General features: G+C 40.6%; 1 protein-coding gene across 1 annotated transcript in view; it reads left to right on the forward strand.

Annotated features, from left to right (window-relative positions):
- Positions 1-13,146, forward strand: part of SCGN (secretagogin, EF-hand calcium binding protein) — a 42,502-nt gene that overhangs the window by 10,312 nt on the left and 19,044 nt on the right. Inside the window, exons 5-6 of the mRNA NM_001077224.1 lie at positions 2,725-2,781; positions 3,217-3,294. Of these exons, the coding sequence (NP_001070692.1) occupies positions 2,725-2,781; positions 3,217-3,294 (135 nt within the window). The remainder of the gene's footprint in view (positions 1-2,724; positions 2,782-3,216; positions 3,295-13,146) is intronic.

Genomic DNA, 13,146 nt, shown 5'->3' on the forward strand with positions numbered 1-13,146 from the left:
ATCTAGAGTAAGTGAGATGGTCAATGGTAGAGCAGCAGATGGTATTTATCTTAAAATTTATTGTATTGATTGGGTTAGTAGATGCAAACTATTGCATTTAGTGGATATGCAATGAGATCCTGCTGTGTAGCACAGGGAACTATATCTAGTCACTTGTGAGGAACATGATGGAGGATAATGTGAGAAAAAGTTTATATATACATATATATGTGTGTGTGTGTGTGTGTGTGTATGTATGAATGGGTCACTTGACTGCAACAGAAGTTGACAGAACATTGTAAATCATCTATAATAGAAAAAATCTTAAAAAATTGTCTTGAAGTATAGTTGATTTACAATAGTGTATTTCTACAGCCAAGTGATATATACACACACACACACACAATCTTTTTCCATTATGGCTTATCACAGTATATTGAATACAGTTCCCTATGCCATACAGTAGGACTTTGTTGTTTATCCATTGTATATATAGTAGTTTGCACCTGCTAATCCCAAACTCCCAATCTACCCCTCTCCCACCAAACCTCCCCCACAGCAACCACAAGTCTGCTCTCTATGTCTGTGAGTCTGTTTTGTTTCATCTTATCTTTATTTTTTAAACTTTTTCCACTTTTCCTCCTTCCCTTCTAGTTTGTCAATTTCTCCTGTAAAGAAGAGTTTTCCCTTTCTCTACTCATTATAAAATATTTTGGATTCTTGAATTTTTTAAAAATTACATTTGCTATAGCCTATTACTATACTATATATTTTAAGAAATTCTATCTTGATGTCTTCATATCTGCTCAACTACAGGACCTTAAAACACTTTAATCTGGGGGAGGTAGCAGGAGGGATAAATTATGAGTTTTGGATTAACATATACACACTGCTATATATAAATTAGATAACCAACAAGGACATACTGTAGCACAAGGAGCTTTACTCAATGTTCTATAATAACCTATATAGAAAAAGAACCTGAAAAAGAATGAATATATGTGCATATATAACTGAATCACTTTGCTCTACACCTGAAGTTAACGTGACATTGTAAATCAACCATACTCCAATAAAATTTAACAAAAAACAAAAAGTCTTAATCCTAACATGTGTCTATTAGCTTACATGCTGTTATTGTCCAGAATATTAGTTCTATCCTGTTGTCTTTAATCCCACAAATTTTATGCCAACAAGATTTGTTTCCCTTTGCCACATGTTTCCTATTGTCTTTGTACATCATTCCCTTTTTAATCTTAGGTATCCCGTCTTTGTGTGTCTTCTTCCTTGACTGTATCCTTTACCAAGAGTCAGTAAACTTTGCTTTTGTTTGCCCAGAAACCTCTTCATTTTGCTTTTATTCTTTAAAGATGGGCGCACGCAGTATTCACATTAAGATCTTTGGCCTTCCAATAGCTCAACTGTAGTAAAATTACAAAATAATTTAGATGGAAAATGTTTGGGGACCAGCATTAAAAAAACATGAAAAATGTTCTTTGTTACTTGAAATTCCCATCCTTCTGGTATATCTACTCCATTAAAGTTAAAATTTAAATCACACTGAATAGTTGATTTTCTAAGGCTGGCTGAATTCAGGCAGAAATGTTGGTGACAGGAACTGAAAGGGATGAAGTTTCTAGATGCGTCTCACTAAATATCAGTGTCCCTGCTGGATATTCAGGCAGGAAACTGATTGCGGTCTAGAATGAAGGTCCTTGTGCTTGGTGACTCAGGTAACCCATTCTGTATCTATGGAGAATTTGTCAATTAAAAAAACAAAGACCTAGTGATCCTTTTCCATTTTATAGAGCACTTAGGGAACTTTTGCCAACTGGTGAGGCTGGAACATGGAATAATCAGAGGTGGTCAAAAATCACACCACTTACTAAAGAAAGTGGTGAGGTGTTTCTTTAAAAATGCTTAGCTGTTCTGCCTCCCAGTTTAGCAATTGTATCTTCAGTTGGATAACCGCTGTTCTCAAACCAATGAAAGGGTTGGCTTGTCAATGGGAATTATCAGAGGTGTTTTTTTCCCTTTACTGGGAGCCAAAGCCACGGAGGCAAGATTGCTTGGTTGGGGGTGGGGGGTGGGGTTCTCTGCCGGACAATTTATTTGGAGGAGTTGATCTTTTTCTTAAGGTTACTGCTATCTGGGGTTTTAGTCTTACGCAGGTGCCTCAGTTTGACTTCCCACCTTGGGTGATCCCTGCATTTGTCCCCTACCTTGTGAATGGTGTGCTGATAAAGCTGCAGGCTAGGTTATCAGAGACCAGTAGATGTCCCTGGAACAGCCTGGCTTCTATCATACATTTTGTGCTTTTCTACCACATTGGACCTCTTAGAGGTCCCTTCACTGTCCTGTCAGTCGAGCTATATATTTAAAGAGTTGTTTTGAGAGTATTCTGCCTTCTTATGAATTTAGGACAAATAAGATTTCTCAGTTTTCCATATTGCCCCCATTTCAAGGCCATCCTTTTGCCTTTCCATTTCGAACACTCCCAGAGCTCCCTCTCAGAAAGTGCACTGCAACCCTCCTAAGTGGCTCTAAGTGAATGTGGTGAGTCATTTTTAGTGAGTTCTGCCCAAATAATAGCTGTCACCAAAAAAAGCCTACAATTCCCCATGCAAAGTCTTATTTGCACTCAGTTAAGTACTGTTATCAGATGCTGAACCACAGTAGACAGCAGCATAAGTCGACCCTTAATTATTTGAGGATACGTGGATTAATGGATTTTGTGTATTTCAGATCTGGCGCAAATATGATGCTGACAGCAGTGGCTTTATATCAGCTGCTGAACTTTGTGTGAGTGTGGCTGGAACTGTCCCTGGGTGAAGCGCGGGTTTGTTCAGCAGTGGGAACTTGATGTATTATGAATTTGATTTCTGTGTTTCCGAAAAACGTGAATATGAATTTGTTACTTAAAAAAAAAAAGACTTACTGTGTTTAGAAGGTTTAGAAACTGCAGGTGACATTGCTCGTTCTGAGAAAGAGACATAATAGAGGATTTATGATACTTTTTCATGCCTTAAGCTATTCTCTAAGTTCCATTTAAACAGTGCACCCTTTAAACAGTGACAGCCCTCCATTCTTGGATCTATGGCTTGCTAAAGGCATTTTATCTCCTCTTTGAAACAAATGAACCACAATCTTTAAAATATAGCCTCTTGAGATGTTTAGGTTTATTTTTAGATTAATCTTCTCGCTAGGTAAAATGTGGCTCTTCTCTTGATGTCACAGAACTTCCTCCGAGACCTTTTCCTCCACCACAAAAAGGCCATTTCGGAGGCTAAGCTGGAAGAATATACTGGCACCATGGTAAGTACCTGAGCAGTGTGAGCTCTGTGAGGGCAACCCGCCCGCTGCCTCCCCAAGACCCGGAAACAGTGTCTGGCACAGAGTAAGCGCTCCCTCGGTGTTCGTAGACTAGATAAATGCAGAAGAAAACCTGCAACCCTGAAAAACACAGGCTAAAACTGAATCGCTCCAGCCTTTCTCTTGGGATGTGACTGCATGTATTTGAGAGAAAAGGCTGTTCACTTATCCTTGGGGAGACATGGAAAGTCTGGTCAGCGTTGGGTTCCTGAGCACCAGGCCAACAACCTCAAGGCTAATCCAAGTCATGTAGAAACAAGGAAACGTGAACCTAGACAGTCAGGACCAAACATAAGGGAGCCACTTCCTGCCACAATTCTACTCATTTAGGGCAGTGATTTAGAGCAAGTAAGAGTGAGACAGATGGGAGATGTATGGCCCACTTCTGCCACTTACTAGCCTTGGGAAACTGTCAAGCCCCTCACCTTGATTTGCTTCATCTGAAAATGGGGATTAATAGGATCTAATTACCGTGAGGGCAAGGGACTTTTCAGAAGTGCTTTGCAGAGTATCCAGGAAACCATGACTGTTCAGCACCTGTTAGCTCGTCCTACAGTGGTTGTTGTGGGCCTTGTTGTCATTATTTCACTTGCCCCTCATGCAATCTGCATCCTAAATGATCCTGAGATTATTTCAGCATCAAATCTCCCTGGAAAATGAAGTGGAGAGATTGGCTTTGGTGGACTCATCTGTTTACTCTGTTTTGGTTCCTAACTTGATACTTTTCTCCCAGTTGCTAAGCAACCATTTGTATTGAATTGGTTCTGGCTTCTCTACTTTTTGTCTCCCTGGTACCCCTTCCCTGTCCCCAGACATGTGCTTCGTTCTAATCAAACACTAGGTTTCTTAATTAATAAGCACGGAAATTACTGGGAAAGGCTTAATTACTTTTGGAATTGCTACACTTATTATAGAAAGAGTTCTTTTTTTTTTGGCCACCCTATGGCATATATAGCTCCCAGGCCAGGGATCAGATCTGAGCTGTAGCCATGAACTAAGCCACAGCTGCAGCAATGTCAGATCCTTAACCCACTGTGCTGGGCCGGGGATCAAACCCGTGTTCCAGTGCTCCCAAGACGCTGCTGATCCCATTGTACCACAGTGGAAGCTCCTATAGAAAGAGTTCTTGAGCAGGCCCATCTTACTGAACCTTCCATGAAGAGTTAGGGATACGTATCACTGAGAAGAGTTTGTGAGCCCCTGTTAAAATCTGTACCACTATTTAGGCCTTTAATGGATACTTCCAAATAGCAATTAAATCACTCCATTATTTCAAACAACTCCTCTACAGTAATGGCACTATTCATGCTGTTTTACATATCTGATGGTTGGGACTTTGAGAGGGCGAGTGACTAAGATACCACCAAGGTGAATTCCTAAACTCATTTAAAAATCCGGTTAACTTGAGTTCCTGTTGTGGTGCAGCAGAAACGAATCTGACTAGGATGAGGTTTCGGGTTCAATACCTGGCCTCACCCAGTGGGTTAAGGATCTGGCGTTGCTGTGAGCTGTGGTGTAGGTCGCAGACACGGCTCGGATCTGGCATTGCTGTGGCTTTGGCATAGGCTGGCAGCAACAGCTCAGATTAGACCCCTAGCCTGGGAACCTCCATAATGCCATGGGTGCAGCCCTAAAAAGACAAAAGACAAAAAAAATCTGATTAACTGGGAAATGTTGAATTGTCTCTCCTAAGGCACAAGTTAAATTGGATGTTGATGGTTTTCAACCATCGACCGTCCTGGCTTGCACTTTGCACTCTGAATATTGCCCCCAGCAAAGAGTGTCTGCCCTGGGAAGGGAAAATATGCTCTTGACCTTGGTAACTTGGAAATAGCCTGGATGGGAGCAAAGTTGATGCCAGGGAAAGAATCAAACCCCAGCCCAGGATCTCAATTGAGGAAATAACTTGGCCTCCTCCTATGTCGATCTGTTTCAAGAACATGCAAAATGCTGTTTGAAATCCTGAGTAAATATGGACTTAGCACTAAAGAGTGAAATGGGAAATGCACCAGAGGCAGGGAGCAGTTTCCCAGCTACCGGGAGATCTCTAGTTTCCTTTGGACCTAAATTCCAGTGAAACCCTCTAACAGGATGAATCATCTGAAAACGGAAATTAGACTGAAACGGCCTGGGGGAGAGAATAACAAGGAGATTATTATTCTTCCAATTGAGCATTTTTTCCCACACTGATTTAGTACAATGTTAGCCCTGGCTCTTGTTATCTCAATTTTATCATAAAATAGGCACTACACAGTGGAACACTGGCATTTATAATCTCCAGCAGATTTCCAGCGTTTCTTTGAATGCCTTTGACTCTGAGGGGCTTCCAACCATCTCCAACTACCACCACCTCCAACATTAAGCCACTACCTTCTGACTTCTTAACTAGGCTATTTTTTCCTTCCTTTTCTTCACCTGGTTCTTGTTCATCCTTTAAGATTTAGTTAGATAGGAGTTCCCATCGTGGCGCAGTGGTTAATGAATCCAACTAGGAACCATGAGGTTGCGGGTTCGATCCCTGGCCTTGCTCAGTGGGTTAACGATCCAGCGTTGCCGTGAGCTGTGGTGTAGGTTGCAGACGCGGCTCGGATCCCGAGTTGCTGTGGCTCTGGCGTAGGCCAATGACTACAGCTCCAATTCGACCCCTAGCCTGGGAACCTCCATATGCCGTGGGAGCGGCCCAAAGAAATAACAAAAAGACAAAAAAACAAAAAAACAAAACAAAAAAAACATTTCAAAGCTATAAAGCCAAAGAACAAAGCTGACAGAAAATTATCCTCATAAATAAGATTGTATCCATTTTAACTTAAAAAAAAAAAAAAGATTTAGTTAGATATAATTTTGCCTGAGAAAATCTTCCATAAGCTTCTTCCTTGGTGGCTCCAAGTACCTCTCCTCTGTGCCCCTAGAGTATTTTGTGGATTTCTCCATCTTAACTTAATTAATTCCACAAATATTCATTAAAACCTGCTATGCCTGAGGCACTATTCTAGTCACCAAGGATTCAGCAGGGAGTGAAACAAAGGAGAGAATGACAATAACAAGAAACATAATAAATAATAAATTATATTGCATGATAGAGGGTAATGAGTGTTACAGGAAAAAAACGAAACAGTGGAACAGGTGGAGCCAGCAGGGCAGCCAGGATGGGATAATGGGGAGAAGGTGTTATTTTCAAAAGGGTGGTAAGGGGAGTTCCCATTGTATCTTAGAGTAAACGAATCTGACTAGTATCCATGCGGATGCAGGTTTGATCCCTGGCCTCGCTCAGTGGGTTAAGGCTCCAGCATTGCTGTGAATTGTGGTGTAGGTTGCAGATGTGGCTTGGATCTGGCGTTGCTGTGGCTGTGCCATAGGCCAGCAGCTACTGCTCCAATTCAACCCCTAGCCTGGGAACCTCTGTATGCCTTGTGTGCAGCTCTAAAAAGACAAAAAAAAAAAAAAAAAAAAAGAAGATGTGACTTAAGGAAGGCCCAGAGGTGCAGTGAGCAGAGACCCAGGGTCAAGGGTGGGCCTGGAATTTCTAAGAACAGGAAGAGACCAGTGTGGCTGAAGCAGAGTAAACAAGAATGAGACAGAGACCAGACCATGTCCAGCTTTTAGGGCCACTGAGAGATCTTGGGGTTTTAGTGGGGGTGAGAGGAGAACCACTGGAGGGTTCGAAGCAGAAGGTGCCATGATCTGGCTGCTATATTGAAAGGAGCCTGAAATGTGCGAGGTGGAAATCAGGAAGTCCTGTTAAGAGACCTTGTTCCATCCAGGTGAGAGACGATGATGGCTTGGACCAGGGTGGGGTAGCAGAAGAAATGGGAACTAAATATATTTTGAAGATGGAACCAGTGGGATTTCCTGATGAATCAGCTGGGAGTCAAGGAGGACACTGGCACTACCTGTTTACAGATCTTATACTTCACTAGCCTGGGGCTTCTCAAGGGCAAGCCGGCATCTTTGTGTTCCCAGACCTCCTGGTACACTGTGGGCTACTTAAGACAAATCGTATGAACTGAGTTTTCAGTTATCACCTAATGGACAGCTGTGAATAAACCCTGACAACATAAGTAAACTTTGCCCTTGGGACCCTCCTGCCTCCCTTATCTTTTTTCTTTTTGACCCTCCACCCCAACTGTGGCTCTTGCTTCCGCTTGGGGTGTCTCACAGATTATACATTGCATGTGGCAGCATTTTGCACAGACCCAACATTCCTCAAGCAATGCTTCATGTTCTGAATTTCTCTTCTTTTTATTTCCTTCTGAAAAACCAGACCCTCCAGGGTAGAGCCAGAAGGGTGGTGGAGGTGTTGAGCTCCATCCTTTTTGGCTCTCACTTGGGTCCTTCATCACAGAGAGTCATTCAGAGGGACCATAACCACGCAGTGGGTATGAGCTGAGTCCAGGGACCAGAGACAGAGAGACAGGAGCCCCAAGCGGATGGTGAGAGGTTGGAGGAACCAGGAAAAACAAAGCCTGGAGGGAGGGCAAGAGCTGGAGGCAGCTAAGGAGACAGAGAAAGTCCAGGAAGGACAATCAGAGCAGGACAAGCCTAGGACCTGTCCCTGTGGATTCGGAAGTCATGTCACCTGTGCTCCTTTTCTCGAATCCAAGATGGTTTTTCTGGGCTGAGGGGCAGGCTCTCAAAGGTTGACACAGAATACCTCCTCCCTCACCAAATCACCTACTCTCTTAATGCTTTTCTCTCAGAAATTTTCTCACATTAATTTTTTTTAAATTTTAAATGATTTTTATTTTTTCTATTATAGCTGGTTTACAGTGTTTTATCAATTTTCTTCTGTACAGCAAAGTGACCCAGTCACACATACATATATACATTCTTTTTCTCACATTATCATGCTCCATCATAAGTGACTAGATATAGTTCCCAGTGTTACACAGCAGGAACTCATTGTTATCCACTACAAATGCCATAGTTTATATCTATTAACCCCAAACTCGTAGTCCATCCCACACCCTCCCCATCTCCCTTGTCTACCACAAGCCTATTCTCCAAGTCCATGAGTTTCTTTTCTGTGGAAAGGTTCATTTGTGCCATATATTAGATATCATATGGTATTTGTCTTTCTCTTTCTGACTTACTTCACTTAGTATGAGAGTCTCTAGTTCCATCCATGTTGATGCAAATGGTATTATTTTGTTCTTTTTTATGGCTGAGTAGTATTCCATTGTGTATAGATGGCACATCTTCTTAATGCATTCATCTGTCAGTGTACACTTAGGTTGTTTCCATGTCTTGGCTATTGTGAATAGTGCTTCAATGAACATGTGGGTGCATGTGTCTTTGTCAGAGAAAGTTTTGTCTGGATACATGCCCAAGAGTAGGATTGCTGGGTCATATGGTAGTTCTATATTTAGTTTTCTAAGGTACCTCCATATTGTTTTCCATAGTGGTTGTACCAACTTACATTCCCACCAACAGTGTAGGAGGGTTCCCTTTTCTCCATACCCTCTCCAGCATTTGTTATTTGTCTCACATTTAATTTTTAATGAATTAAATTTTAATCAGTTTTCTCACATTAGAATATGATCTGGTAAACTAGCTCACACAAAGATATGGGTTCATTCATTCATCAAATATTGGGGGAGAACCTGGCAGGGAAGATACAGTCTCTGAACTTTATGGAGGCTTCCAACTAGGAGAAAAATTGAAAAAGGAGGGAGAAGGAGCAAAAATTCACTCTGATGTTTCCCTTTCATCCCCACTGTGCAGATCACTATCAGAGAGTACTGACCAGTAGGTAGAAGTTCTGTTCAATTTTCCCTTTAGTCCTTAAATGCAGCAAGTTTCACTTTGAGATCCAATTAAACTATTTTTGAAGTCTTTCTTATTTCTTCAAAAATAAGACAGATTACACTCTAGAGCTTCAGCAAAGGCAGGACAAGAAGAGGTAGGTGAGTGTAGTTAAATTTTTTAAAGATGTCTTCTTAACTGAGTACTGCAATACTTTATTTTCATTGCAACATAGCCAGTGTTTTTTCTAGTATTAAATATTTTAATCAGAATAATTGAGTATTTATTTTGTACTGAGTCCGGTGCAAAGCATTTTTCAAACATCTCATTTGATTCTCACAAGAGTCTTATGAAATAAGTATTTTTAAACCCTCATTTTACAAATGAAAAAAAACCGAGGATTATAGACTTTAATCAGATGTGAAAAGGATGGAGTGGAAATTCGTATCCAAATCAAAGCCTGTATTCTCAAATATAGCATTCATGTCTGAAAGTCTAAATGTCAAATTATTAAAAAGAAAACTTTCAAAAGAGAGAAGGTAAAGCTCAATGAGAGATCAAGCAGAGATATAAATCCCTGTGAAGAAAGAGCAAGGTGAGAACAAAGGCACGTTATATTAGGATTCTTTTAATATTTTTAAAGATAACATAATATAGGGGCTCTGACAGCCACAGCAGAATTCACTACCCAGAAAAATTGATTTTTCTCCCATGAAGTCCCTAAATAATCCCAAGAACTGACTTCTTATTAAACACCAAATAGGAAACAAATTAATGACAGACAACAGGAAACGAGGAATTCCACAAAATTTCTCTGGGGAAGAGAGGAACACTCATTGATTGATTAAGTTGGGGAAGAAAGAAAGGGAAGAAGAGTGAACTGTGGTAGCACAAAGCCTCAGGGGTCACCTCAGTCAAACAAGCCATTGTGAGGGGGAGAAGTAGGCAAGGATGAGACCTGTAGAGTGTTCAGAAAATCAATAGCTGGCTGAAAAGAGATTATGCGCATCACAGATCAGCCCAACAGCCCTACTTGCCCAGAGCTCTTCTCTCCACAGCCTTCAGGTTTATATTCAAGAAACCTCAGGCTGGCGGCTTTTACAATAGAAGGTCTGAGCTGAAGAAAATCAATGAAATGAAAAAAAGAAATGACAGTGTCACATATATGGCTCTGAGGTTAGGTCTAGAAGCTTAAGTCCTGTGAGGTAGCTGAGAGGAAACTGAGTGGTCTCACCCAGCTTTGATTATCGAGGTTGAGAAATGTCCATTGAGCAAGACTGTCCTGTTATTCCTGTTACATGTGTCTGTTTCATTTCTAAAACCCTGTGACCCTTCTGTAGTTAACTGTAGTTAAGCATTCATTGCCCCATGAAGATGGCCCCATGATCAGTCCAACTCCAAGTGGCCCCTCACTAGTCCTTTATGCACTGAGGTGACAGCCAAGAGTTGAGAAGTCTGGTGAAAATTTCCACCCAAGGATCTGAATTTGCCCTAAAGACTAGATGAGTTTACCAAGACTTGGCCAATCTATTTTATTTTTCTTTCTTAAAGTATAGAGGCAACTCATACCTTTTCAATGAACAGATTTAGGAACTGGACTACTTTATTATTTTTTTTAAAGACTGTCTACCCCTAGAGACTTTGGGGTATGCTAACTTTTAGAAACTAAACATTCTGAAAAAAGACATCAGGATCTGAGCTCTAAGTGATACGTCAAGTGTGAAATCACTTTACTGTTGCTTTCATGGCTCTTTTTTTTTTTTTTTAATTGAGCAATGGACAGAGTCATAGCAACAAGGCATTAAAGATTTGGTTCCAAGGTTTAGCATCAAATGCTTTACTTAAGAAATGCAATTGGCTAAATGAATTCAAATTGATCCAAATAAGTACTGGCGAGCTTGAAAGCTGTCTGGAACATGAACAATGAACAAGTCAAGGCAGAACATCCAATCAGAAGAGAAAGTTGAGGTCTGCAGACCTTGTCTCATCTAAACTTCTAATTAATGTTCTGTACAAGGAAGGAAACAATTAACAAAATCCAATTATGACATCTAATTACAAGGTGCTGCCAACACCTGGCAGGGGGAAGATTAGGTGTCTGAATAGAATGTTATTCGGTAATATTGAGCTTTTTAAAATGTAAGCTAATGCCTGTGGGAGATATTAAGCTCATGTACCTAATGAGAGCATGGAACATGAACTACTATAAAACAGCAAATCGAAATCTGAGAAATGCGGCAGGCAAAGAGAATAGCCTCATTCTCTACCCTGGACCTAGCTCTCATCCTTCCTGCCTGCATTAAAGCACTTGACTTCCTAGCTGCTTTTTCCCCAGCCCAAGCATTCTCCTGTCTGATCCAGGCCAATCTGAGACACATCTGGACTGTCTTGAAATCTCTTTTCAACTGTGTCTACCCTCATCCAGTTAATGATCTCAGCCTTTCTCATGGTTTTAAATATCAGCTAAAGGTGACGACTTCCAATTTGTATCTCTGACTCACGGCACTTCTCTGAACTTCTTGCAAATACTTGGACGTGTGTCTCCACGAGGATGCTTAATATGCTTCTCAAACTCCGCATGTCCAAAATTGACATTCTGACCTGCCCCCACACACCTGCTCCATTAGTGAGCATGCTCATTCCAGTGAATGAGGATGCCCTTCGGGTTGCCCCTCCTTCAGGACTTACTGAAAGTCTTATCTCCTCTCAGTCTTCAGCGATTTTGTAACACATTGTTCTGGTTCTTTTTCTCAGTGATCATAGAGATAATGCTGAGTCTTGGTTCAGATATTTCAGATATTCATTTTTGCCTCTCCCATTTCGCCATAATGATAATTTGGTGTACCATCTTGATAATTTTTGAGACTCTCACAGTGCCTCACATGTTGTTAGACACGTGGTAATTATTCAACACATAATTGTTGGTTGATAATTTAGAAGGGGGTTCCAAATTCTTCTTGAGATTGTATATGGCAACAATTTCCAGGCTTTTTAAGCATGAGGCCCTCTTTTTAAGGAAAAAATAACTGATGAGTGATTTCCAAGAATTTCATTTAATTTAAAAAGTTGCCAAATAATGTATAGAATGTTGTTCTATTTGTCCAAAAAAAGTAAAAATAGACATATTAAAATGTTTGAAAAGTTTCTGGGGAGGATGCAGAGTACTGTGAGTGGTTGTTACCTTTACAAGAACAGGAAGAGTACTCTGTGCTCTTCACTCTGCTGAACTATTTGCATATTTTGACCTTGCATTACATCTCAAATTATCAATTAACAATTGCTTACAAAATTCACTGACTGCCTGTCCCGCTACATGGCAGTAATTGTATTTTTTTTTTTTTTGGCAAGGGTGGGGGTGGGGGTGGGATGGGGAGCAAGTGACAGCTCATTTTATTCATAGTACTTGTATTTTAGATCTATGGTTTCTGGCAAGAAGTTAAACCAGTAATAGTTTAAAGCGAATTTGCATTTCATAATCACTATGGCATCTATAAAGATTTGAAAAATTAAGATAAACGTATTATTCAGTCTAAGGAGAATGCTAGGTAGCTCTACAGTGTCTGAGGGGTCTCTTGTCTAAGAAGGGGAACCACTGACTTACAGAATTTTAAGGAGTTTGTCAATAAGTTATTGTGCTCCATTTCCACGAGACTTTATGGACTCAGAAGTGTGTGGACTGAGCATGAGTTCAACTTTGGAAAAGCAGTGGTAGAAACATGAGAACAGTGGTAAAGGGCCCTTCACATGCTTTCAAAAATCAGCCCTTCAGAATGGAATTCCATTCCCACTGCCACCACAAAAAGCTACCACAGCCCTCCAGGAGTGGACTAATGTCATGAGTAAGGGAAAATCCTAGGCCTATATTTCTTGTTTTATACTCTGAGGTAGGGAAAATGTAAAGCAAGAGACTATATGCATGTGAATCTAGTGAATGAAGTGAATGTTGGTAACTTCAGAGTTGATTCCACTCAGTCATTTTTTCAATTTCTTTAAGAAAATTTAGATCATTGAGGTCAAAGGGAAATTCACATAAATAGAGGGGTTTTTTTTTGT

The sequence above is a fragment of the Sus scrofa genome, chromosome 7 (genome assembly GCF_054392235.1).
Source record: "Sus scrofa isolate SSC_HxYL_T2T_F1_AM1 chromosome 7, Sscrofa_HxYL_maternal_Yorkshire_Landrace_v2.0, whole genome shotgun sequence".
NCBI lineage: Eukaryota > Metazoa > Chordata > Mammalia > Artiodactyla > Suidae > Sus > Sus scrofa.